Genomic DNA, 27,096 nt, shown 5'->3' on the forward strand with positions numbered 1-27,096 from the left:
TCTTAAAAAGTTTCAAATAAGATGAAGAGTCAGAAATTCTATCCAAAAACTCATAAATTCGTTTATTTTGGAACCGAGGTTACATCTTTGTAAATGTCTATGCATAACAAAATTTATATTCTAGAAATAAAATAAGGTATTATTAATATGTAGAAGGACTATTTATAATATTAAAGAACATATAGTAATTGATAGAAAGACAAGAGTGATGATGGGGTGACAAATCCAGTGCCAACAATTTGCCTTCTTTTAGAATATAGATACTATATTTAATAAGGTGGTGTTTAGTTTGCAAAAAAAATTTACAAAAACATCACATCAAGCTTCAGTAGTGACATACAACTTTGGACCTAAGGGCCGGCCCCGTTACCTTTCGAAATGGGGGATCCCTGTTTGATTCGTTCTAGAAAGGTTTCGGAAGAAGTTAATCGTAAATTTTCGAATACATATTTGAAGTATTAAACGTAGTCTAATTACGAAGCAAATTTCAGATTTCGGCTGGAAACCGCGAAACAAATTTTTTGAGCCTAATTAATCCGTCATTAGCACATGTTGGTTACTGTAGCACTTATGGCTAATCACTTTTTAATTAGGCTCAAAAGATTCGACTCAAGATTTCTTCTGTAACTGTGCAATTAGTTTTTTGATTTATCTATGTTTAATGCTTTATTTAGGTGTCTAAAGATTTAATGTGATGTTTTTGGAAAAAAAATTGGGAACTTAACAAGGCCTAAGTTGCTGATGCTGCAATAGAAGTTAGATCATAGAATCAAGGGTGGAGATTAAAAATCAAGAAATTAGCAATTTTAATTCAAGCTTTACTCTCCGAACATTTTAAAACAGAACGGATATACAGAAAGAAATTTGTTATTTCACGCGGCTGTGAAACTGTAAGTTGGAAACTGCAGACGTTACAGAGAGTTTCACGTTACATGAAGCAGTGCATCACAAACCACTGCAGATTTACTCAACAGGAGACGATTTGATTTGCCAGGCTATAGATAAAGAAAAGAAACAGAAGACAACACAACGCTGAGGTTAAAAAAAAGGATCAGTTAAAAAGAAAAAAAAAGAAAGAAAAAACAAGAAGCAAGAAACTAGTTCCATTTGTAAGATCAGAAGCAAGGCACGTTCTCAGTTCTCATGACCAGGCTGCACGTCGAGTAAATGGAAGCGGCAGCAGCTTGCACTGCCCACTCGCTCTCAGGAGTCTCCGAGTTCTTCAGCTTCCTGAAAGACATCATAGTTGTAGTATTTCAGTAAGATATCATGCACATAGACTGAAAAAGATTTGGAGGACATTTGGTTGTTGTATGAGTGCATACGGCTCTGCATGTGAAACCAGAAAAGGGTGGATCAAATCAAATAAGTTCAAAAGGGATGATGAACTAACCACAATTCAGCCATCGGTCCGACAAATGGAGCCTCGCAAGCCATGTGTCTCAGCCCTTTCTCACAATTCATTTGCATTTCTTGCACCTCCTTCAACCGATTCTCCTGCAACAGGTATTTGGTATGGTCAGGAGTGAAATACAATTTACAAAAATGAATCTGCCTCACAAAGAAATGAATGAATGTGCATGCTTTTGTCATAAAGGTAATGATGCATGAATATCCTAGTTTTCTGCATTTATAGTAATGTTAGACAAATGAAATGGACCTCAAATATTACATTACGGTTTGTTTGTTAGGTATAGCCAACACTAAAGGAGGAAAATAACATAATTTAATACTAAGTCCTTATGCATCTAATAAATACTCGTATGAAAAAACTCACCAGATGCATCCCCTCCTCCTGAAGTGTTCTGTCCATCTGAATAAAAAGAGACCTCCATCGTGCCACATGTGCTTCTGGAACTGTTTTCCTAGTAGATATACCTTCAGAAGAATGTATAATGGATGGTTCGTTCTCTTGATTAGATGCAAATTCTGTTGATATTAGGTAGGGCAGTTCAGTCTGAAGGGCATTCCTGACTCTCTTCCTACTGCGCTTCAAAGCTTCAAGGATAAGGAGAGCATGTTAAGTATAATGCATGACCTACAGCTTTGAATTATGACTCAAAACTCAAGAATTATTACCAGCAAGGCGCCCTCTGATGTCCTGCTGTAGTAGCTCCAACCACTGAGAAGCAACATTGGCCGCTGATCATCAAATGGCAAAGCAGTTGTCAGACATGGATAATAGTGACCAGTGCAGTGCTTGTGACTTGTGAGTGCATAATTGACAAGCTAAGAAATGAAGTATACCCTTTACTGATAACAAAGTCATGTAATCATTATTTGATGCAACATCATCGGCTGATGTACTGCAGGTCCTGTCTGAAACCATAGTGACTGCTGATGAGAGTTGCAGTTTCAGATCATCACCATCCTCTGGAAAGAATTGTGACGCAGTAGGCAGCCCTGGGTGAAACGGCATGTTGCTACCTTTCATCATGAAATGGCAATTCATCAGACTAGCCCCATATCTCTGTTCCTGAGCCCTCTCAATAAATTCTTTCCCTCTTTCTCCTGTTTGACTAGCAAAGACTGGCTGGTTCTCTTTCTCAAGATTCTCAGAGTGTACCATAGCCTTTATTATGGAGTAAACTTGCTTGCTATTTCTCACATGGTTAATGATTCCAGGGTTTAGCCCAGATAATAGTCCACTAGGAGCAGCAACCTTCATGAACTTGTTTGTTTGTTCATTCTGACTAAAAGAGTTTCTTTTGGATTCATCATCTCTTTTCCTTTTGCCGGGTCGACCACGAGGCCTAGGTACTACTGCAGTTCCATGAGATGAAGAAAGGAACCCATTCTGCTTCATTTCTCTCCACTTCCTGTGTGACTCACTCTCCTCTACAGCCCCGGTTGTGCTACCACACTCTGACGGATCACTGACTTTCGCCTGTCCCAACTTCTTGTAAGGAAAGAAGGGATTAAGCTCCGCTGCGTCTGAACAATCTACTACGTTAAGATCCAATCCAAGGGGCGCAGGATTCATCCTGTTCTCGCCATGTCTCGCATCAGCCTTAGGTTTCAGGTTTGCGCTGATGTTTTCTTTGTCACACACCAAAGGATTGCTGTCATGCAAATTCTCCACTGGTGCTGCATCAGAAGCACGGCCCAAGGTGAGGCAAGCAGCCTCTGGCTGAAGAAATGAACCAGCCTCAGCTGATGAAGGCTCTCCATCTTCACTTCTCGTGGCTCCTTGACCAGTAACCTGAGGTGTATCTTTCTTGTCATGTGGATGTAAACATGACTTTGCTTGATCTGACGACTCCGCAATCCCCACCCTCATATCTACAGGATGTAGAACAATAGAAGTGATGAGCATTAGCAGTGCAAGATTACGGGAAGTAGCCAGCACAAGGGAGATACAAGAGTACGAGTGCCAAATTTCAATCAGCTTTTGGCCAAGACTGTAAAGACAGTGTCTAAAGAGCAATTTTAGGCACCGAGAGGTAATAAAATTTTAGTATAAAATTAGTTCCTTAAATATTTTAGTGCACTAAAATTTTAGTACATCTCGGTACCTGCTCAAGGACCATAACATTGCTCGTGTCTGAATGAAGCATCGACGTTGACATAATACTTACGACAACAACAAAAAAAGAGTAATGCTCGTGAATTATCAACCTTCCACAGCACAGCAATCAATTGTCAATTATAGTTCCATCCTGAATGCATCAAATGCACATTCTACGCATCCAACCATCCAAGATAGACTCATGTTGCTACCGAAATGTGTTGAGTTCATCATGTCAGTTCACTCTCCAATTTTGTTAGCCAAGAACTCTGAGCTATAACTACAAGACAGGCTAATCGAAGAGTCGATCTAGTCATACGCTTAGATCTGTAGAGAAACCTCATAATCTACCGCCACATGTCGAAATTTTCGCGCTGCGCGCCAATGAAGTACTCCGTACTACCTACTACTTCAGGATTTCAAGAGCAGCTACCGCGCAAGAAAGGAAAAGAATTTACATTTCCAGATCACCCCCGCGCTAAAATCACACAACCAGCACAGATCAGGAAACAAGACGCGAGAGAAATAAAAAAAAAAAAAAGAAGCGCCAGAGAACCCAACCTCCCAGTCCGAGCGCCGCCTCCGCAGCCACCGCCACCGCCCCGCCCAATTCCTGCAAGAACCCGCACCACGGACGTCAGAATAACCAACCCGCCATATCCCAACACCAAGAAACCCGAGCACGGGCATCCAGAACCCCCACCTCCACCTCCACCTCCACCTCCTCCGCCGCCGCCGCCGCCGACGCGCCCGATCCGGCGGGGTCCATCCGCGGACGAGGCGGCCCACCGGGAGGGAGGGGAGGGATCTCGGGGCTAGGGTTTGGGCGGGTGGGGGAGCGGAGGGGAGCGGAGGCGGGGGGAAGCTTTGCGTGAATTTGAAATGGAGGGGGGGAGGAGCGAGGGGGGAGGCGGCCGCGCTCGTTCGTCGCGTGCTGTGGTGGTTTTTATTGCGGCGTGCGGGGTTTGTTTTTTTTTTTGTTTTTTTTTGAATTCGAGCGGAGGTGGGCGCGGCTCGGATGCCGCAACGTGGGGACAGGATCGTAGGGATGGGACAGATGGACGGTCCGGATTGCTTGCTAGCTATTTAGACTTTAATTGCAGGAGCGGGGCGGGGCGAGCGGCCTTGCGTTTGACGTTTTGAACTTTTTTTTTTTTCCTCTTTTTCCCACTCTTTTGGTTTGAAGGTGGTTGGTTTTTGGATTTTGGTGGATTTGAATTTTGAAATGGTGGGCTTTGTGTTTGATGTGGTCATAACACACACTTGAATTCTTCTCTTGTTGTAGTCTGTCTTCCATGTGCCTAGGGGAGGAACACTAAAAGTAGGAACAAAATTCGTACTATGGTGATGTATTTATCCGTAAACAATATTATAGATGTTTTTATCTCGCTCGAGCTTAGCAAATTGTTGACAATGTTCTAATGATAAGGATGTGTAGAGTGCATTTTGCTTTACAAGCGTATATTTTAACTCTAAAGTCACATGCCACATACTTGTATTAGCTCGAGAGGAACAATAGTATTTTCATATGAGGGACAAGACATTTTAACAAAAGGAAAATAAGGCCGCACTCGGTATGGAGGAAGGTTTAGTAATAGATTAGTGTATGATTAATTAATTATTAATTATAAAAAATATATAATAGATTAATATTTTTTAAAGTAATTTTCCTATAATTTTTTTAAAAATACATTGTTTAACAGTTTAAAGAGCATGTGCACGGGAAACAATAGAATACAAGGGTTAGCAAGAGGCAGCCGAAACGTGGCCTAACTTGGATAAAGAATTGAAGGCAACACATTATAGTAGTAGAATAACACATTGAACCAACCAAATACTTTGTTTTCTCGTGGCTCATTTGTGCAGTATCTTTTATGGTCCCTCAGAGTTCATCTAACGGTTAGATGAATATATATCTCTCTAATTCTCTATGTATGCATGGAGGGTGCATTCTCCATGTTACTGACAGGGCATTTATGCAGGGGTTTTCTACTACCAAAGTTAAGTTGCTTGAGGCAAACAAGCGAAATGTCTCTTGAGAAAATGCGCGCGAACCTATTGGCGCGCATTTCTCATTTCCTTTTTTTAGCATGTGGGCTTGAGCCACATCAGTTATGCTCTATTTTACTTTTCAAGAATGGCATGTGGGCCAGTGTACATGGGCTAGGAAAAGAATATAAATGATTTTTAGATGGACTATGGCCGCGTTCGCGCGAGCCGCTAAGATATCTTAGCCCTCTTGTATTCCGTACGCACGCTTCCCGAGCTACTAAACGATGTATCCTTTTAAAAAAAATTCTATAGTAAAGTTGTTTTAAAAAACCATATTAATATATTTTATATTTATTAAATAATTATTAATTAATTAATTATATACTAATCTATTCTACGTTTTCTGTACCGGGTCGGCCATTGTATGAGGATGAAATGGGCCATATAGGCCACATGTACATTAAAGCCCCACAGGCACCGGTACCTTATTTTGTTTATCTCAGCTTGGTTTGTGTCTATGTATTTTACGGTACATCTTTAATTCAAAAACATATTTATTTAAAAATACATTTTTGGTGTAAAGTCTTTTTAAATACTCTCATAGAAAGTTTCAAAGTGAAAAAAAAACTACGTAGAAATCTTATCGATCCTTTTGATAAATGTTTTACTTTTGTACTCCTATATATTTATATGTGCAAGGTATAGTATTCATGTATAAAGCTTTGGTGGAAAAAATTTCTTAAGTTTTCCATATGATGATATGAAAGTGGCTAGGCCGAGAAAACGCGTGCTCTTTCGAACTTGAAAGGAAAATGTCAAAATGAAATTGGAACATACAAGGCTATGCACGTGGAGGCACGCATATGTTAGGCCTCGTGTAGTTGTCAAAAATTTTTAGTAAAAAGGTCACGTCGAACGTTTGACCAAATATCGGCAGGTGTTTTTCGGATACGAATGAAAAAACAAATTTTAGATTTCACCTGGAAACCGCGAGACGAATCTTTTGAGTCTAATTAATCCATCATTAGCACATGTTGATTATTGTAGCACTTATGGCTAATCATATTCTAATTAGACTTAAAAAATTCGTCTCGTGATTTTTTCCATAACTGTGTAATTAGTTTTAATGGTCATATATATTTAATGATTCATTTAGGTGTCTAAACGATGTAATATTTTTGAGAAAAGTTTTTGGGAATTAAACATGGCCTTAATGAGTTATGAGCGGTCTAGCAGTGCCACGCGTGGTGATTTTCAGACTCTCTGTACGTATAAACTTTATACGTATAAGTATCGTACCAAGACTTTACACATTCAAACTTTATATATGTATTTGTTATGTAGATACTTTGTATATATTAACCGTCTAAAGAGAAACTTTATAAATGTATATTTTATACACACATTTGGTCTATATAGAGGTTTTATATCTAGAGTATAAACTACGTGCATAGAGAGATTTTATACATGTAATTTTTATATGCACAAACTTTCTACATCTATATATTTGGTATAGAAACTTTCTCATATCAGTTTGAAATATATTTATAGAAAAATAAGGAAAAGTCATGCCAGACTCATGTGATTGGGCGCAACGTGACAACATCTACCGTATCAACCAAGCGTCGTTTTCCAATTTGCTTGCCTGAGCAGTAGGCGGACGTTCATGCATCCGACACACCCACGGTTACACATACACGAGTGGCTCATGAAACAAAGTGCCATGTGTCATTCATGTTTTGTTGGTCACAAGTGTGATAAAGATTTGACACTAAATTAAAGTTCGACAAGCCATAGTTCTGGTAATAATCATTTTTAAGCTAGGCTAACTACTGTGGCTTCCATTGTTTAGCTTTTTGAAATAAAAAGTGAAATGATTTATTTTTAGATGAAAAATAACTCGTAGGTAAAATTTTTATATATACGTCTACAATGATTCAAAAGCAAATGTCATAAAATAAATTACAAAAATCAACTCTAAAATTAAAGTTTAAATTTTAAATTTTAGCTTATAGCAGTTGTCTGAGACGATGAGATACTATATATATAAGCCTAAGTTTGGGCTTCCCAATCTTATGCCTGCTAACCAAACGTCCCTATACGGTTACAAACACCAATATCATGTTAGCTCATAATTAATGCTACCTCAGTCCCACAAAGAGTTCATTTTAGTTTTCATCCATCTGTCAAAAAAACAAATGCATTAAAATTTGAAAATATAAGGAACAAATACATTGACAAATTTAAAAATAAAAGACATTCTAATATTTATATTTATACTGATTTGTTAGATAACTAATGATAGAGTTTTATTTAGAACAAAGGAAGTACTATACAACAAGTTACAGCATGCTCGTAATGTTCCAGGATAAATCATGCCTATTACGGTATAACGGCGGCAATTATTGTCCGGCTGTTTAACACTCCACTAGTTAGTATTTTATATTTTTCTATGCTGATATTCTTTATTATTTCGCTAAGATACTATTTTTATTCCCTCTATTCCAAAATTCCAAAATAGATTGACCGTTCGAGTTAGGGACAATGTTACGGTAGTAGTAACGGAGTAAATTTTTATCTAACTATGTATTTTTATACGTATATAAATATTTTTATTTCAAATTTTGGTAAGCTATATTTATCAATTTATGAATTTTAAGATGATACATGACACACAATTTAACACAGAATTATATATTTTAGTTCTAATTTTATCCTTATATAAATTTTTACCACACTATATATAGTATAATAAAATTAGATCTGTTAGATCTAAAGGAACGAACGGCTCATACTCATGAATTCATGGGTACCTTAAAAATCCTCAAGTTAAGAGAGAGCTAGTTCTCTATATGCCTTTTTATTCGGTGCTGGTAATTTTTGAATATACATTAATCCATTTGTTTTATTGATTTTTTATGCAAACATACATAATTATAAGTCAGACTTCAAACAACTGTGATAACAAAGTAAACCACACCAAAATAATTACTCATATACTCAGGTAAAAAGGAGCAGTGATGGTGATGTGTGATGTTAAATATCTCACCTATTCTACCACCAACTCACATCTGAATTTGAAAGAGAAAAAAAACATAAGACCTGTATATCAAACTATTTTTATTAAATATACTTTAATAACATCGTAATGATATTTTTTAATAAAATCCCGTTGCAACGTATGAGGGATCCGCTAATAATTAATAATTATGTAAATTATTTTGAATAAAATAGATGATGTATACTACCTCCGTTTTATATTATAAGATGTTTAACTTTTTTGGTTATAACGTTTGACTATTCGTTTTACTTAAAAATTTAGTGCAAATATAAAAAATAACAGGCTAAGTCACAAGTAAAATAAATGATATTTTCATAATTTTTTGAATAAGATAAATAATCAAATTTTACAACTAAAAAGTCAAACATCTTATATTATATTATGAAACGGAGGGTTACGTAAAAAGTTCACCGATGTTAAATACAAATGAGGTAGTATTATTTTGTTTAATCACGTTTGACGTGTTAGTTTTTGTTGCATTCGACCAGCTCCGGCCCTCTCGATCCTCTGCTGCGTTCCGCGCTGACTGACCACCTCCCCTCTTCCCTCCTCCCGGTCTCCACCCTTCCAGAAGATCGCCACCGCCGTTTGCTGCGCCGCCGCCCACGACCACGAGCGCCCACCTACACCTCACCTCCGGCGACTCTCTCTGTCTCTCTATCTCTTCCCTTCTTCCGGATCCCGCAGCCGCCTCGCTCGTTCCCCCACAGGAGATCCGTTCCTGCGTGTGGGGGGCTGCATGGGTAAGCAGCCTCAACTGAACCCTGCGTGATTACGGTTTGATTTGGTTCGGTACTTCGGTTCGAGAGCCCGCGTCCTACCACCGATCAGCGGGAGGCGTGCGGTGGTAGTGTGATTTGGTTCGAGACGGTTGTAGGGGGAATCGGAATTGGGATGTGGAATCCGCTGTGAGGCGAAGACTTGGATGAGGTGATTTGGTACTGGATATACTGATTCAAGTACTTGTGCTGTTGGAATTGGATTCCCACCTTTTTGGGTTTTTTTTTCTTTGCTGAGTTGAGGAGAGTTGCATTAGTCACTGGTCCCCATGTAGTCTTCACAGCAGTGGTATCCATAATTGCCGGCTGATGTTTGCTGTTGAATTCTCCAACATTTCGAAGTTACTTGATGCGTTGAACTGCTAAGTTCTAAAATCTAATCAAGCCAATGGTGGTAACAGAGTCCGTAAAGTAGAGGAATGCAGCAGGACATGCAAGTGGAACAGAAGTAGCAAGAACTCATTTATTAACGCATTTTCAATAAATTATACTGATTTTGCTTACAAATTTGCCAAAAAAAAAAAGCCAAGAACAGCACATGGTCCTACTAGCATATTCTTTTGGAGTGTAACCTACCACCTCCATGTCCATGATTGCCAACCAAAGAGGAGGCTACTAGTATCCGTTTTTTCAAACCATCATGATTAACCAATTCTGTGCAACCTATCAAGTGATTTGTACTTTACGCAGAGTAAAAACTGTTATACTATCTCAGTTATATGCTAAATCTTTTAATTATTATTAGGTGATTGTTCCTTTCTGTTCTGCAGGATTTGATTTTAACATATGATTGGCGGAATGTTTGGTTGATAATGTCCGGACATGATTTCAGTATTGTTCATTATGCAGTTGGCTTCTCATGCCACTCAATCAGATCAAGCAACAGAGCTTGCTCCCCACTGTGATAATGCAGAAGTGCCAGATTCACAGCAGATAGTTTCTGAATCAAGCACAGCAAGAAGCTCCACAGAGCATCTAGTTTCATGTGAAATCAAGCCACTTGGTGTCGAGGAAGACATTGAAACTATTGATGCTAACGAAGAAACCCACCTTGTCATTCAAGACTGTCCACAATGCAGGATTTGCCTTGATAGTGAAGGTTCAGTCTGTGACTTGAATTATTCTTTATTATGGAGTGGCATAGAGGATTTGGGATATTTTGATATTTTTGCATTTGATCTGATTTTGTTGCATACCCACTACAAGCAGGCGATGACTTAATTGCACCTTGCCATTGCAAGGGCACACAGAAGTATGTGCATCGATCCTGTCTTGATAACTGGAGATCAACAAAGGTATGGATTCATGAACATTTTCTCGCTACCCTGCATGTACCTTACCATCATAGAATCCAGTTAATCATTAACCTAATCCAGTTTTGACCCAATTTATTGCTACACATCGCCAGGAAGGTTTTGCCTTTTCACATTGCACTGAGTGTCGGGCTGCGTTCTTACTTCGTGCAAATGTTCCTCCAGACCGATGGTGGTTGAGATTGAAGTTTCAACTTCTGGTTGTTAGGGATCACACATTGATTTTTTTTGTTGTACAGCTGGTACGATTTCCACACCTTCTATAGTCTAATGGAACAAACTACTTTTCTTTAGTGAACCAATAACAATGCTGATTCCTGCAATCTTTGCTCTACCTTCTGAATATTATTGATATATATGTTTCTGCCCTGTAAGTTTTAACTCTTGTTGATACAACTATGAACATGTGCTCTACTGTCGATGTACATGCTGCAATATTCATAGTTAAATCCTCAAGAGTTAGAACTTCCTCTCGTCAGTGAAACAGTGAGTCGTATAGACTGTTATACATGCTGCATTACTCAATATTGGGCTTGTTTTAGTTTACCTTTCTTTATTTCCAGTTTTAGTTATCTTGTCCTTTCAATCTTACCGTTATCTGTTTTTCTGGTCTTGATGATCTGTATACATATTTTATTATATGAATACATCCCAGTAGGATTGTTCCCCCACTATTTACCCTGGAAAAATGAGCATGCTGCTTGCTACATACTCAACTCAAATTATGAACAACAGAACAAGAGACCTTTTCATGAGTAATAAATTAAGAATGAGATGGTTGCAGCATGTATTTTTAAGGTGTGAATTTGTAATGATTTAACAATATATATTGACATCACCAATTCTTTCAAAATATAGAGAAACAAAAAACTGCACAATAAATGTTTTAAACAAATTCACAAGAAAGAAACCTGTAAATGGTCACAATATGCTGCTGTAAGGTGCATATTTGTTTTATCTTACAATCTTATTCTTTTTCCTATCTGATAGGTTGTTGCTTTATTGGGTATGCTGGTATACAGATTTTATGGAGATGAACTGCGAGAAATGTTTGGTTATGAAGAGCATCCGTATGCTTTTTATGCAATGGCAGGCAAGCCATTTTTCCAGAGTGATATCTACAGTACTTTCTGTGCACACCTGAGAATCTCGAAATGTCATGAACTGCTTCTTATCTAGAAAACTCATAGAGAACCAAAAAACTTACATCCTTTTCTTGTGTTTGATCGGTTCATGTTGATCCAATTCATGACATGTACTGTCAACATGGGTCTTTCATTTATATAAGAAAGCCTCGCCATTCTAGTACATCTTTCAATTCATACTTATAGTTATTGTTCAAAAATATGGTGCCGAACCAATTGTACATTGCAATTTCTTTAGAATTTTCCTCTGAGATGAAAGATAACCTATATTACATTTTGTGTTGGGTGTCCATGATTATCTAAGTGATCTCTATGTAAATAGAATCACAAAAAATGCCTATCAGATGGATTTGTTTCCATAGTTCTTACAATCTTGTAGAAAACGGTACAAAACGTAACATATTTAAAGCAAAATCCCACATATTCAAAGGGAGCTAAAAGCAACTGGCAGATTAGATGAGAACGCAAATGGCACATATCTCACTTTTGTTGTCATGTAACTCAATGCATGTGATTGCACAAGTATTGATATGCATGCTTTGCCCCGTGAATACTTTCTGTGTATATGAATAAGAAGTACATCCTTTACTTGTGCGTTAAAAACTTGTTGAGAAAAAAATTAACGTATTGAGCGTTACTTAAATTGCAGTACTGGCTATTGTTTTGGTTGGCTTGCTGTATGGATTCTTCATAGCTATAATATGTGGGCAGAGGATCACGGAACGGCATTACCATGTTCTTGCAAAGCAAGAGTTAACCAAGGTTGGTTAAAGAACACAAAGATGGAACCATAATTTTCATTTATTGATCTTCTCATTTTTAAGAAGTAGACTGTGTCATTGATATGTTAATAGTAGTGCCATCAAATGTTCAATTGTATGTGCACAAAATAATAGACTGTAAACTAAGCATGCATAGTTTCAATTCTTTATCATCTTTTACACATATTCCAACCATACATGAGTTGGCAACAGACTCTTAATTCTATTTGCCAAAGCAAGGTTGTCTTGTTTTAGGGAAATTAAATCAGTTGTATGTATATTAGTAAAAATGGTTAAAAGACTTCCCAATCAATAATTCAATGGTAGACCATGATGGCCCAGCAATTAACAGAAAAGAGGGGCTTCTTATGGTATAATGTAGAGTCTTTCTTAGCTGACAGTTTTCGATGATTTGAAAAAGGTGTTGCATTTACATTCTTTCCTTTTCCTTGCTTATGGCTACTTGGCTAGGGCCTAGGGGTGGAGCCAAGATTCTTCTAATCCTAGGACTAGAACATTGTCTTTGTTATTGCTTTTTATTTGCCACATGGGATCTGAACCTTAATTGCCCCACACGTGGTTCCCTTCCTGCTCATGGCATATTATCTTCTTATTGTACCCCATAAAGCTTGTATTTAAAGTTTTGTTCACTCCTCATAGTTGATATTCCTCTGATGGCAGGAGTATATCGTAGAGGATCTTGAAGGAACTGATGGAGTTCCTGACCTTGATCCTGACCATGTTACAGAGCTGAGGATTCTGGGGCTATACTGAGCATATATCATCAATTCAGGTAGGAAATTTAGCACCTGTGCTTTAAAATGTCTGTTTAGATCTTTTGGTGTGGTCCCTACTTACTGAGAGATCTCTCTTTGCATCCTATAGGTAGCACAGATCTTGATTAACAATTAGCCACTTAAAATAATAAAATGCGGTATCAAGCATACCACACATCCAAATTTTACCCCAGACATCTTTATTTGGTCATCTTCTACAGTTTAGTTTGTAACGTGCAATGCATATGATGCCTAAAGTATTTCTTTTTGCCATGAGTCATGAACTACTCAAGATTTTGCATATACCTTGATTACTTCACAAGTCATTACTTTGATTATCCAGGACCCTTGCTGTCTCTATCAAAATAACGAATTTCCTCCTTGTGGCCTTGTTAGTTCCCCTCAGTGCCACTATATCTCTTCTCACTGTGATGAGTTCGCAAATCTAATTAACTTGTTTAGTTCTGAAGATTTGTTTGCGGCAGGGCTATCCACTGGTCTGGACAACTTGGCCATGGATTTTATTAAATTAGAGACACTGCACTTATTTGGTTGTACTAACTTTACATATTATAATCACTGAGGTTTGCTACTGCCAATTGGTTCTTTCATTGCGGCAAGATGAAGAAACTTGCACAAAAGAGCCTCATAGATGTCTTGCATACCAGTTACCTAGTTTCCACGGTGAACCATTGTAGGTAAGGTTGGAACTTCCACATTTTCTAGAATCCAATTGGATTTAGTCCTTGGGGAGTTGATACCTCATGTTTGATGTGGTTTCTGATGAACAGATTCATACACACCTCAAAATCTTAAAATTTTCTTTGTATCCTAATCCAAGTTACAATCCAAAGACTTCCCACCACAAAGGATGTACAGGCTTGATTTGAATATACCAGGAACCATGAAGAATGCATACATTCTGAATGAATAAGCTGTAGATAATACATGTTCATAGCTTCACCTTCTTATTCTCGCTGGGCCGGCAAAAGCGGGACAAACTTTATTAAGCTGGAAAAAAGGGAAACAAACATAGGTCACCTCTTATTCTGATCCAAAACTACATTTCGTACGTCGCAATAACCAAATCAATCAATTGTTGTTGGCATAAATCAGGTTAATTTCTGATTAATCTTTTGTATTATTTGCAATGCTATTTTACTTGGCTTAAGAAAGGACAAACAAAAATATGATTAATACACCTGATGAGAAGATGGGAAAATGGGAAGAATTTATAGCAGCGGAGACAATGTATCAGAGGGAAGAAAACTGTAAGAAGGGACAAGATTGTGGGAAACAATTGTCAAGCAGAAAGGCTTGCTGAATGAAGGAACAACCATGTAAGGTATATGGATCAGCCATTATCTTTGGAGTAGTCCCTAGTTCCTAATCTAAGGTTATGCCCTATATTATGGTATTGCCTTGAAGACATGGGAATAATTATTTTAAGCTCCCTTGTTGGCTCCTCTGTTCACGAAAGATCTGCTGCCTATCCTGCTGGGGCTGCCTGCCTGCCTAGTGCTGGGAAGTCAAGGAAATTGGTGAACTGATAATAGGAAATCTGGGAGCAAATCCCTACTAACTTTGGCCGTAATCCTAACATCCATAAGTAGGTTCTCACTAGCTAACCCTCCATCTTTCTTAATATTATTTTGACTACCTTGCTTACATTCTACTCCTATCCAGTTCCATGCTAAAATTTGTTAACGGTGGATAAATCTAAAATGCTTATTCATTGTCAATGTTCCAGTGGCACGTCCAACTTGGCCCAGCAAGGCCTGATAATGTGCTTGCTTACTTGGACTAGCCCCACATATCAGCTGGACTTGTGCTAGAATGTTTTAGCAATTCTCAAGAAATCAAAACCATACAAACTTGCATTAACCCTCTTGGATGAAGAACATAAGCATAATTGGTTAGCTGGTGTGCTGTATATATACATTGGATGTTACAATTCGTGAAAAACAGATTTCTTGGACACCCGAAATTTCTAACCTACTGTCTGGATCAATGTCAGAGAATCTTTAGGAATTACAAAATTAGCACATAAATATTTTCTTTGAACTTACAAATCAAGAACTTGTCCTTGAGATATTGCAGCAACACATTTTTTAAGTTAAAATAAAGTATTTTATTCCATTGAGTTCTTGTGCTCTAATATGTAAAGCTGAGAACGGTACAGCAACCAATCAGTTTTCTGTTGGAGCTGCTACAATTTCTGATTGGATAGCTTAGGATTTTTTTCTAAAAAAGCGTCTGAGGATGAATTTTGCAAGCATGTTCTCATCAGTTATCTTCCCTGAACCGAACATTCTGTTCTCATTGCCTGCCACTTTAGAAGTGAAGAATATATTCTCCATCTTTTGATAATTTGTACGCATATAAATTTGGTAGTCTTGCAGGCATCTTTCTGAAAGTAGCAGAATATATGGGTAGAGACTGGAGAGTACTATTTTTGTTATATTCACATCCACTAATAAAGCATTTCTCTCTTAGCAAACATTCTCTTGGCAATTTTTTGCCGTCTTGTTTGCTAGTTCTTGGTGGTCTTGAACTTTGTTGGTTTTACCTAATACACCCTTCATCCCCCTGCACCCCCTGTATTAATATTTTTAAATTGCATACAATAAACCAACCATCATTCTGCTCTATCCTGTGCCTTAGCAAATAAAAAATTACAAAGATGAGTTTTATCTGTACGCCTGGATACTAATCAAAAGGCTGAATTTGCATTTATGTATTGCAACACTTGCATCACCTATGTACATTAAATTTGGGCAACTCAGGGCCGTGCTTTAGGAAACAGTACAAGATTACAAAGATGAGTTTTATCTGTATGTATGTAAATCTTATCGATGTGGTCTACCAAGTTCTTTATCATGCTAGTGTTTCTTGTTGGTGGTTCAAAACTGCTTTCCATTTCCCAGGTTTCAACTTTATATCCATGCTTGCTAGCTACCAGCCTAGCCTATATGGGTTGTGGAGTGGAGATGATTTGCCAACTGTGAACGTTTTCTTTTTCTGTTTCTTCTCCTTGTCACCTCTAGCTTGTTTGTTTCTTTTCAGAAACATGACAACTACAACAAGAAAACTCGCCTGAAGGAAAAAAAAATGTCAGCACCATTTATCAACAAGACAAATATTTGATTGGCCACTACTGATCACTAATAAAAGTACCTTCACAATGGCCTCACTTTTTGATGGTTAAGATCTAGGCATCATAACTTCACAACTTGCATATCAGGATCATGCACCTTTGTGGTTTATAAGTCATTTGACATTCTCTGTTCCCTTCATTCATTTGTGGATGAAATATGCCTTATGATACTTAACAAGAATGATTGGTGCTACCCTGATGCTGAATTATGAGCTTCTTCATCACAGTAGGCACGGTCCTTATAATTTATCTAGTCCCTCTAGGGACCAGGGTTCAGGACCCAAAGATTCTTCCCTTCTCTTGGGATAAAAAAGAGCTCGATAGCTTGAATTATCATCAGCAAGCCTGTAACACTATCTGGATAGTGGTTACACCGTGGGAGTTCACAAAACAATTAGAACAGAGGAACACATCAAAAGAGACGTTCATTGCTGAGTCCCTCATCATTCGCAAGTCGCAACTATTTTCAGCTGTGTTCTGTCACGGTCAGTGCAATGATTATGTAGAGGGCCATTTATTGCTCTTGAGATACCTTGTTGATGCATCTGAACGAACAATTCATGATAGGGCATTGTTTATCTGTTATCCAACACAATGTGCTATTACCCATGTGTGTAAGGTTGGGTTTAATTGGTGAAGAACTGAAAATGTTGATATTGGGTGGTAGACGTCTTACTTTGAGAATCGGTTCATGCCGTACATTTTTCCCATCAGATTCATCTCTAGCAGCCCTAAATGCTCTTACCATTTAAATTCTTTGCTGAATCATTAACAATAATTGCAATGCTTAACCACATTAACTACTTCCTTTCCCCCGCTTATACTGTTTGGTTCATCTGTGTTACACTAGAAAACTGTATCACAACATCTAATATAAGGGAATGCTGCTTATGGAAAAGTGATTGCCAATACTATATTTTTTTTATCATATTTTTAAAGTTACATGGTAAAATTTACTTTTCTTGTGTTTTTCAGCTAAATGTCAATGCTAAAATGGTCATATGGGAAAAGCCCTCTGTTCGGATACAAACCCACAAGGCTGATTCTGCATGAGTATCATCTAGAAGGCATGACAAATGGGTTTATCTGCGTTTTGGAAGACATGTTTGTCTGAGCTTAGAGCTGTTTCCTTTTCTTTTTCCCATGTAGGATAAATTGCTCTCACCCGAAAGGAGAATAAGGTGAGTCACCTCAGATTCTGAATCGATGATGAGGATTATGATAGAAAATGCTAGGATGTCATTTCGAATGGACCTTTTATTAGATATTACATGTGTCTTCACGTTCACAATAAACATGAGTAGATAAGAAAATGAGGTAAATAGAGACGTATGCAGGCTTTGCTTGACTTTTCTGGCTTCATAATTTGCACTGCACATGCTGGAATTGTACTGGATAACCTCTTTTATTGTTTCTCCCGTTTCTGATTTTTTCTATGGTTGCTGGTACCTTGGGATTTGGGATATGCTGCTGAAATCAAGGGCATACATGTACTAGTAGGATAGTACTCCTGCCTTTCTGCCTGCATTGTCACAAATTCATAATGTAACAAACAGCTGTAAGTGGACAGTTGGTCATAAGGATCCAGTGGAACCATCTCATGTGCAAAAGTGGACATGATTCTGATGGACACATGAACTGGGTTCTGAAAGTTATTGGCGGTGACCCTATCTTTTAGCTTGAGCATTACAAACTATTTTGCCCAAAAAACTCTTCATTTTCCTTGGGTGACCAGACAAGCTCACAAGCAACATAAATCTGACTAAACAGATATGACACCAATCCAGCCATCCATTATTAGTTTCTAATGTTAGGTCAACTACACTTGCAACAATCACTGCTCACACAACTTGCTATACAGTTGCTTAACTTTGTTGCTCTTTGGTCTTGACAGAGCTGATGTTCTCTCTAACATGAACACGTGCACAGCAATAAGAACTTCTACTTGTCTTCTTGTTTTGCACACCACCTTAAGCAACTATGCTAGCTTTAATCCTGAGTCATTAAGCTAACCGATGCAACTATGCAAGATTCAAGCTTTTGTTGGAAGTTAAAGACCCACTCACTAATGGTGGAGTCTAAAGTTAACTGCTGCAGCAAGAGCCCAGAAGCAAGTTACCATCTGTGCTTAATCTGGCAAGAATCCCTGCAATTTGTTCTCCATGGTAAGGCATTGATGGCCAACTAGTTGCTGAATGCTACCCTGATGGTGATGCATTATGATTGTGCTGGATGACAGTTACAGATGGAGACTTGTTCAGCTGTCCTAAGCCAAAGTGTTCCAAATTGTATCTCCTTTAGGTGGAGGAACTCAAGACTTGATTTGGGTATTAGTTAATAAATGCTCATGGTCCAGAGACCAGGCCATAGGTCTCACTACCTCGCAATTACATACATGATATATACTTTTAAAGGACGGAAGAAACTATATCAATCAGCGGCTACCTCTGATTTTTTTATTTGATACTGTTGACTTTTTGGATCTATATTTAGCCATCTGTCTTATTTAAAAAGACATAATTATTAATTTTTGTTATCTATTTTATTATTAAATGCATGTTAATCATGATATATAATTTTACATAGTTAAAAAAGAATTAAATAAGAAGAATAGCCAAATGTAGATCTAAAGGGTAACTAACGCCAAATAAAAAATACCGGACAGAGTACAAAGGGAGCTTCAGTCCTTGCTCCGTACAGTATGGTGATGCCTGTCTCTTTTCTAGTCGTGCGATCACCAATTGAAGGTCAAGATTGATAGCTATAGTTATCCTGTCATATATAGCAAGAAATCAATGAAAAGCTCTCTCTCCTCCCCCCTGAAAAACCAATGTCAAGTTTAATTTTCCATCCCATGCAGACAACAGATAGAATTACAGAGCACTATTGCAAATAATGTAATCATTTAACAAATATATCCATACATATGGCATGAATTATGTGCCATACCATATGTTGTGAATATATTTTATTTATGTGACAAGAACAGAAACCTGATTGGTTTATGGATGGGATCAAGATTTTGCACCAAGCCAAGAAGGAATATATGTCATGCTACATCAAACCTTGACATCCCTGCGTCCTTTTAGTTGATTTTTCTTAGCATTTTCTTCAGCTTTTACACACATACTTTTCAAACTAATAAACTTTTTTTTTGCAAAAGTTTCTATGGTGAAGTTAAGCATATCATATTTGTAAAGTATATTTTCAACTTTATAATATTATTCTATCGTTTATACCATTAAATATCTATAATAAAATTAGATAATTTTTCATCTTTCACCAAAAGAACAATATGTGCCTCCACATGATGACAGGAGCTCTGTAATCCTGTATTTGGAACGGAAAATTTCATGTCAAAGATTTTCTAGAGAGATAATTAAGATATCATGTGTCATATCATATCATAATCTACAACCCTTTTGACCAATATGCCTCTTCACTCACAGCATTTGAGTTGCTCAAGGTTTCTCTCAACTTGAGATCCAGAAAATTGCTTTCAAGCACTGTTGTTTAACAGTCGATTCAATTTGTCTCTGACAACGACTTGCAACTCCAATTTGCTTAATAATATGCAAAAAGACAGAGTGATGTCCAATGGAATCAGTGGGGATGTCAATCTGGAGAGCTAGTGTTCATACTTCATACTCCTGGATGGATCAACCAGCCATTTGAAGCAGTGAATCAGTTAGGCTCACTTCATCCTGAAGAGAGAACAGATTAGTGGAGAATTCCCCTATTATCTTCCCAGCCAAGAACTTCACCATCAAGATAATTCTGGGATTCTTAACTCAGATGAGCTAGACAAGGAATCCTTTGCTTCCTTTCTTGCAATCTTTCTAAAACTGCAAAAGGGATTGCAAAAAGGTCAGGAGCAGAAAGGCTGTCAAGTAAAGATTGAAAAGTGCATTTATGCAGTCTGGTGGTTTTAATCCTTTCAGAGCAAGGCAAATGCTGCTTTAGCACACAGCACAGCACTACTGCACTGTCAAATGGAGCCTAAATTGGTGCATTTCTGATGCATCTAAGCTAGTTGGTCTGTATGAATTAGCCAGTCAACATCCACAGATGCCTATAAGCTTCAACCTCTCAGAAAGGTTGGACCATCATTCTAAATTGAACTGAATTATACGCAACCGTAAAACTGACATTTTCCCTCTATCCAGGATTTTATCTTTCTACAATTTCTGCAATTCCCGCATCCAATCAGTGGCCACAATCTCATTGGCTGGCCTCCAAATGAATGTGAGCAGCAGTCACTCTCCCTGCCTACTCTTCAGAGTAAGTTGCTATTACAACCTTCATCTTCCACGAATGCCATGAATGCACATTGCAAATTTTGCAAGAACTTCTTATGGCATTGCAACAGCCTGCTTTTGATGCTTTGGTTCTCTCCTTGAACATCACAAACCCTATTCTTGCACCTCACAACATGATCATGATGGGTTCTTTCATCGTGCGTCGCAGCAATAATAACGCCTTTTCGCCTTCCATTTTGCTCATGTAGCGTGTCAAAACCATATACTAATGTGAAAGTAACAGAGTAACAGCTAACAATGTGTATAACAAGAGAGGGGTATGGCTACTTTACAGAGCAGTATGTATGCAGGTTCAGTTACATGTAGCAAACAAAAGTGAGGAGCAGCTTGCATGTGTGAGCGTATTGTTTGGTTTTATCTTTTTTCCATTTGCAGAAAAGTTGTCCCAAAAACAACAATAAAGCAGGCCGACCACGCATATTTTCCAGTGGCCGATGGCTACCTGCAACATGGAAATGCAAGGGAAGCTGACAAATTTATTCAGATTCTGCCAATTGTCTATGCAATTCTTTGGTAGAATCAGATGGTCCTGGTTTCGAATTTTTAATCTGTGCACTTTATGCTCTTCAGGGAAGTCTTCGAAACGCGTCGGATTTCAGAATCTGGTGCAAGTACCCATGAGGATTGATGATGTTGGCCGATTCATATCAGGCTCAAGAACTTATTCCTGACCTGTTTCTGTTTCAAATGCTACTTTGAATCGGTTAGAATCAACCCAATGCTGACTTAGTAGCGATAAACTAATTATTATTCAAAAATAAAGGAATTTACATTGCATCATGTAAAACTTCATCAAAATACTAAATCATCCAATTAGCAATGAGTGAATCTAATCTGGGACTTGTACTGTTCAGGTACTGATGGAGCAATGTGACTGAACATGAACACTGCAGCCTTTGTCTCCAACCCCTCCATATGAGTGCTAAGCATAAGGCATCACCGGCCACATGGGATTAAGAAACACACAAGAAGCAGGTTAATGCATGAATAAACCCATTTGCAGCAGGTCATACAGTATTCAATTGTGCCAAAGTACAATCTGCTGAGGTGATTAAAAAGTGGACAAAGCCTTGGTTTCTGCAAGAAGGAATCAAAAGATTGTTATTTAATTCCAGTAAGCCATATCTCAGCATGATAGATCATTTTTGCAGTACCCACTATGCTTTGGTAAGATCTGATTTACATCCAAGAAGCTCCACTATTATTATATTCTTATCTTCTGTAAGCAACAGTCTTAGCCCACATTTAGTGTGCTTTGAATAATATCATTCTTCTCTTTATTCCCCGGAGAATTGTTAAGGGAGCCTTTATTCCAATTCTTTTTCGGACAATTAATCCTATTGTATATTTAAAAGTGTTTATTCTGTATAACCTTTCCATCTCCAGATAAGATATTTCTGTATCATGTGTATGGAAATTAAGCATTTTGTATTAGAAAACTATTGGCTGTTTTACAAGCTGAAAATCTATCAACTCAGTAAAAGAAAAACTTAAATTCCTTAGCATCCTTGCCATGTCAAGTTTCTTTTTTGCCGGGTTAATTTTTTCTTTTGCCGGGTCCATGTCAAGTTTCTGAAGAGAGGTAGTTCTTATCTCAACCACCACTGCATACTACTACACTAGTCTCATGTATAATGCATGAACCAACCTTTGGACTCAACTGACACTATGATCCAAAAGCTAAAATCAGCAGTGCCAATATTCTTTTCTTCTCTTTTCTCTTTTCCATCCTCAGTTACATCTACATATTTACAAATTAACAATAATTGCCAAATGTATATGAACAAAATCTCCTGACAAGGGTAAGATATAATGGACAAATATCTAACTAAATTATTTCTCTCTTTTCCACACACACACACGCACACACACATCATAAAGAACTTTTTGACACAGCAAATCATGGTAAAGTATTATTTAAGAAATGAAGTGACTCTGGTGCCATTGAGTACATGGAGAATCTTTGAAGATACCAACAAGAGAACCAAGGTCCATGGTTAATATTTTTTCTAGGGGCATTTCCTGCAATAATCTACAGGGACCTGAGTCTTTTCTGCAAGCAACATACTTAAAAAAAATTGCACAAATATATACATATGTACACATCATATAGCCAGATCAAACAGAAATGTTGTTGGGTGATATTCACTTGACCAAGGAGAAGAAATATGGCACATATGTCATTTAATAGAAGTGAAGCCCCAATCAATTCAAGCCAATCATGCCCATATATTCCAGGATGTCACTGACAAGACTTGTTAGCCTGTGCATTTACATTCAGAGAACATCAGCTAGCCACATTGCTGAAGAACCCTGAAAAACGAGACCATCAAGTCCTCGTCTGACCCAGGTCGCCGAACTTAAAAAAAAATGTTGGGATGGCTAGAAGGAGCTAGCCATCCAATGGAATTAAGAAAGGAGGAGCCACATATATTTCCAACCCTTCATTTAATCCAGGCGAAAGGTAAGGGTTCAGGATTCAAACCCTGGCTGCAAGGTTCACCAACGAACACCTTTGCCAACTGCGCTAGAAGCGCATCTCAGGTCGCCGAACTTCTCCGGCGATGGATGGCCGCCGCATCTGCCGCCAACCAGAACAACGGCCGGAGATGGAGAAGGAGAATATTCTTGGGTGGTTCTTGCTGATATTTGTTTCCCTCTTTATGTATGAATATGTGGGTGGAGAGGAGGAAAGGTGGTGGCTGAGGCAAGGTGAGGTGAGACCACCTTCTTGGCCTTGATTCCCTCCCTTTTGCAGCATGTCCTCTGCAATCTCCACTCTGGTGAGAGCTGGCTCTACTCCATCAATGTAGCAACCTCCCAGGCAATGAGGCAAGCTAGCCCAGGTCCATTGCACCAATTGCATCTGCAGAGACTGCACCTGCATTGCAGTGGTCCATTCCATTCCATTGCACTGCATGAATTCAGTGTGTGTAGTGTGGTAACTGGTGTATGTACATGAACAGGTAGGTAGGTAGCTAGCATGGTGTGCATTATACATTTTACAATTGTCAATTACAATTTACAAGCAGGGAGTGGTTGGTGATCTGTTACTCAAGTTATAGCTAGCCACTGGAAGATCAGATTCATGTGTGGCCAGCAGAATCACCAGGATGCATGTGGTTTGGTGGGTACCAAGATATATCATGTGAGCTGGAGCCAGATGAAAAATAAAAATGAATGAATGAATGAATTGAGCTGAGGTGATGAAATATCTGTGTGCTGCTTCTGCTGAGCTACAAGAGTTGTCTGTCACTGGGGCAGGCAGGCAGGCATGCATGCAATGCAAGGCTAGGCTGCTGCTGCCATTAGTTTTCAGAGATGTACAACAGTGCTGGTTGGTACATGACAACTAGAAAGCAGTCTTCTAGTGCAATCAAATTCCCAAGAACCAACAGAAAAGATGTGTAGTGGTAGAGGATGGGGATGAAGAAAACAAAGGGAGTAATTTTGAGAATCTCTTTCTCTCTGCATAATAACCATCAGTACTGTACTTATGAAAATTCAGAAAAAAAATCCAAAAGAAACAGCAAGAAAGAGAAGAAGAATACTGAGCCAGTTATATATATATTCCAATCATAAAGACTGGCTGTTAACACTCTGATTATTCCCACTACCGGTGGAATATTAACAAGAATTTCTTGCAGATAGATGGGGATTTACTACTCCAACATGTCCATGAGCATCAGAAAAATATACTAGCTGCAATAATCTGAGTCAGTTGCTGAGAACCAACATAACATTGGATCCCCATAATATTGCATCTCACCACAGTTCAGCGATTGCTCCAAGGCAGTAACTAGTAAAATATGAGAGAACAAACACTGATCCATTCAAAAGCAAATATACCATGAGAAACTAGAGAGAGATAGTAGTAATTATATATTGCACTTCCTTAATTTTTTTGACAAGAGAAACAGAAAGCTTACTGCCTCAAATCCCTTACATAGCTGGAGTACATGATGATGCAGGCTTAGCTTAAACCATCACTTGATTTACCAAATTACACAAGATAATTAGGCCATTAGCTCTAGCAGCTAGCTTAGTTAGGTGCAGTGCTTAGTTGCTTACCCACAGTGGCAAGTACAGTAAATTTTCACACTCCCCCATCACAAGTAGTAAACCTGAAACACCAAAAGCATCAGAGAAAAAAAAGATGATTTTTTTTTTCTTCTCTCTGCCATGGCAGCTTCAGAGTGTTAAGCTAGCAAAGCTGGAACATCTCGGGGGAGGATCTGAAGAGGTCGTCGAAGGCGGCGGAGTCGAAGCCGAGGAGCGGGTCGGTGGCGGCGGCGGCGGCGGCGCCGTTGCTGTTGATGCAGGAGAGGATGTCGTTGAGGGAGTGGAGGCGGGCGGCGAGCTCGGCGGCCTGGGTGCGGAGGACGGCGTTCTCGGCGTCGACGGCGAGGAGGCCCTGGGTGGTGAGGCCCAGCGCGGTGGCGACGTGGGCGTTCTCGCGGCGGAGGTGGGCGACCTGCGCGGTGAGGTCGTCGAGGTGGCGCTGCTTCCGCATCCGCGACCGGCGCGCCGACTCGCGGTTCGACAGCATCCGCTTGGCGCGGCGCTGCTCCATGAGGGCCCTCAGCTCCTCCTCCGCCGCCGACGACGAGCCCCCCGCCGCCGTCGCCGCCGACACCGCGCTCCCGCTCCCACTGGAAGAAGCCATCAAGAACCAACTCTCTCTCTTCTTCTTCTTCTTGTTGCAACAGCACAAGCACACGCGTACAGCGATCAAGCTGCAAGAAAGGCTCTTCTTTCGCCTTGATTTCCTCTCCGTTCGGAAGAACACGACACTAAGATTAATTCTTCGCTAGATTGCCACAAGCTAGCAGCAGTGAGGAAGAAGTGCATATATATACGACGCTGTAACCAAAACGCAGCAGCTAGAAGAACACACCAAGACGATGACGAGCACAGAGGAAGACGACGGCGACGACGACGACGACGACGAGACTACTAGAGAGAGAAGTCTGAGAACGCAGGAGGCTAGAGAGAGAGGAGGAGGAGGAGGGCGAGTGGCTTATGAGAAGACATAGAACCAGTAGAGGAAGACGACGGAGAAGGACTGGACGAGATGGGTGCGGCGCCGGAGTGTGGAGTTGATCATAAACCCCGAGAGGAGGATCTCACTGATCACAGGCGACATCGATCAGGAACTCGAGGACGAACGGAATAAGCATGTGCCTCCTCCTTCTTCTTCTTCCTCCTCTCCCTCACTCGGTCGGCCGGAGCAGCAAGAACAAGAGCATCAAGGAAAGCCAACTAAGCTCGCCTCTCTCTCCAATGGCGGCCGGCCGGGGCAGTGCAGCCGCAGCTTATAAAGAGGAGGATCCAGGCAGTAGCTTCCTAGCACCGGATTCGACCGGAGCGGTCGGTGGCAAAAGCCTAGAGCTCACCCAGTAGCCAGCCAGCCACCACCACTGATATATGATGCAACTCTAGCTAGCTACACCTCGCGGTCTCTCTCTCTCTCCCTCTCTCTTCCTGCCAAGACCAAGAAGAAGAAGAAGAAGATGGTGGTGGTGGTTGGTAGGGAGGAGGAGATCGAGGGGTGTGGGAGCAGCAAGGCGAGGTGGATTTATAGAGAGGGACGCGACGCGAGGTGGAAGACGAGGCTCCGGCTCCGCTCTGTTTCCGGGTGGCCTTCTCTTTTCTTTTTCCCGCGGAGCAGAGCAGAGCAGGGAGGAAGGGAATCGCCACCAAACCGGGAATGGGAATGGGAATGGGAATGGACACAGGAATTGGAACGGGAATGGGAATGTGAAATTTTCGAAATTGTAGTCGTATAATTGCATGTTGGTTTGAGAAAAAAAATAATAACAAATTATGGTCTTATAATATTTGCAATAGATGAGAGTCGAGAGTTGAGAGTGAGAAGCATTCAATAACTGCTACTCGTCTCAGTTTCATATTATAAGACTTTCTATATGTATCTAAATTTATTGATATATATTAATATAATTAAGGCCTGAAAGTCTTATAATATGGAACAGTGTGAATATGTCGAAAACTATGGTAAAAGAAAAACTATGTTTATGATAGTGCGCATGCAGTACCGAACCCACTAGTGAATGGTTACCTCAGCTAATTTTTGAACCTAACCTTTTATTTTGGAATTTCGATCGGTTTGCAGATTCCGAATTGTGAAAAATTCACCAATTCCAACTCCCTCAACAGGATTTTTTTTTCCGGCAGAGAAAGCCTTCTTTTAATTAAACAATTTTATTCACACTTCCGCAATTTCAGAATTCCATTTCTATTAGCGGTACCCTTCTGAGATATTTT

The 27,096-nt window shown here is 39.3% G+C and overlaps 3 protein-coding genes across 7 annotated transcripts; 1 reads left to right on the forward strand and 2 right to left on the reverse strand.

Annotated features, from left to right (window-relative positions):
- Positions 1-851: 851 nt before the first annotated feature.
- On the reverse strand, positions 852-4,111 carry LOC102721051. Its single transcript, XM_006648222.2, has 6 exons — positions 4,070-4,111; positions 2,248-3,282; positions 2,080-2,142; positions 1,778-1,998; positions 1,394-1,497; positions 852-1,230 (listed from the first exon to the last, which is right to left on the reverse strand). The coding sequence occupies exons 2-6, from the start codon at positions 3,278-3,280 to the stop codon at positions 1,116-1,118; spliced, it is 1,536 nt and encodes a 511-aa protein (XP_006648285.1). The 5' UTR covers positions 3,281-3,282; positions 4,070-4,111; the 3' UTR covers positions 852-1,115.
- A 4,937-nt stretch (positions 4,112-9,048) lies between these two features.
- On the forward strand, positions 9,049-18,352 carry LOC102722366. Of its 5 annotated transcripts, XR_001549694.2 has the most exons (9): positions 9,049-9,304; positions 10,111-10,439; positions 10,550-10,635; positions 10,749-10,895; positions 11,644-11,746; positions 12,448-12,560; positions 13,241-13,352; positions 13,679-14,033; positions 14,127-14,680. XR_001549694.2 is itself a non-coding variant. In XM_006646776.3 (8 exons), exons 2-7 carry the CDS (start codon positions 10,163-10,165, stop codon positions 13,331-13,333), a joined length of 819 nt encoding a protein of 272 aa, XP_006646839.1. In that variant the 5' UTR covers positions 9,049-9,304; positions 10,111-10,162; the 3' UTR covers positions 13,334-13,352; positions 16,402-17,438. The 5 variants fall into 5 exon arrangements, 4 of the variants coding, with proteins under 4 accessions (XP_006646839.1, XP_015689487.1, XP_015689488.1 ...); XM_006646776.3 differs by lacking the exons at positions 13,679-14,033; positions 14,127-14,680 and adding an exon at positions 16,402-17,438; XM_015834001.2 differs by having other exon boundaries at positions 13,679-14,680.
- Positions 18,353-24,662: 6,310 nt separating this feature from the next.
- Positions 24,663-26,346, reverse strand: LOC102722829 (bZIP transcription factor 11-like). Its single transcript, XM_040521194.1, has one exon. The coding sequence runs from the start codon at positions 25,475-25,477 to the stop codon at positions 25,016-25,018; it is 462 nt and encodes a 153-aa protein (XP_040377128.1). The 5' UTR covers positions 25,478-26,346; the 3' UTR covers positions 24,663-25,015.
- Between the last annotated feature and the right edge of the window lie 750 nt (positions 26,347-27,096).

The sequence above is a fragment of the Oryza brachyantha genome, chromosome 2 (assembly GCF_000231095.2).
Source record: "Oryza brachyantha chromosome 2, ObraRS2, whole genome shotgun sequence".
NCBI lineage: Eukaryota > Viridiplantae > Streptophyta > Magnoliopsida > Poales > Poaceae > Oryza > Oryza brachyantha.

Excerpts from the sequence above, each read along its gene's own strand:
- LOC102721051 (XM_006648222.2), bottom strand. The coding sequence starts at position 3,280 with ATGAGGGTGGGGATTGCGGAGTCGTCAGATCAAGCAAAGTCATGTTTA. Across the intron at positions 2,143-2,247 it reads GACTTTGTTATCAGTAAAGG|CGGCCAATGTTGCTTCTCAG; the intron begins GTATACTTCATT and ends TTTGATGATCAG. Across the intron at positions 1,498-1,777 it reads AGGAGGAGGGGATGCATCTG|GAGAATCGGTTGAAGGAGGT; the intron begins GTGAGTTTTTTC and ends TACCTGTTGCAG.
- LOC102722366 (XM_006646776.3), top strand. The coding sequence starts at position 10,163 with ATGATTTCAGTATTGTTCATTATGCAGTTGGCTTCTCATGCCACTCAA. Across the intron at positions 10,440-10,549 it reads GATTTGCCTTGATAGTGAAG|GCGATGACTTAATTGCACCT; the intron begins GTTCAGTCTGTG and ends CACTACAAGCAG. Across the intron at positions 11,747-12,447 it reads TGCTTTTTATGCAATGGCAG|TACTGGCTATTGTTTTGGTT; the intron begins GCAAGCCATTTT and ends CTTAAATTGCAG.
- LOC102722829 (XM_040521194.1), bottom strand. The coding sequence starts at position 25,477 with ATGGCTTCTTCCAGTGGGAGCGGGAGCGCGGTGTCGGCGGCGACGGCG.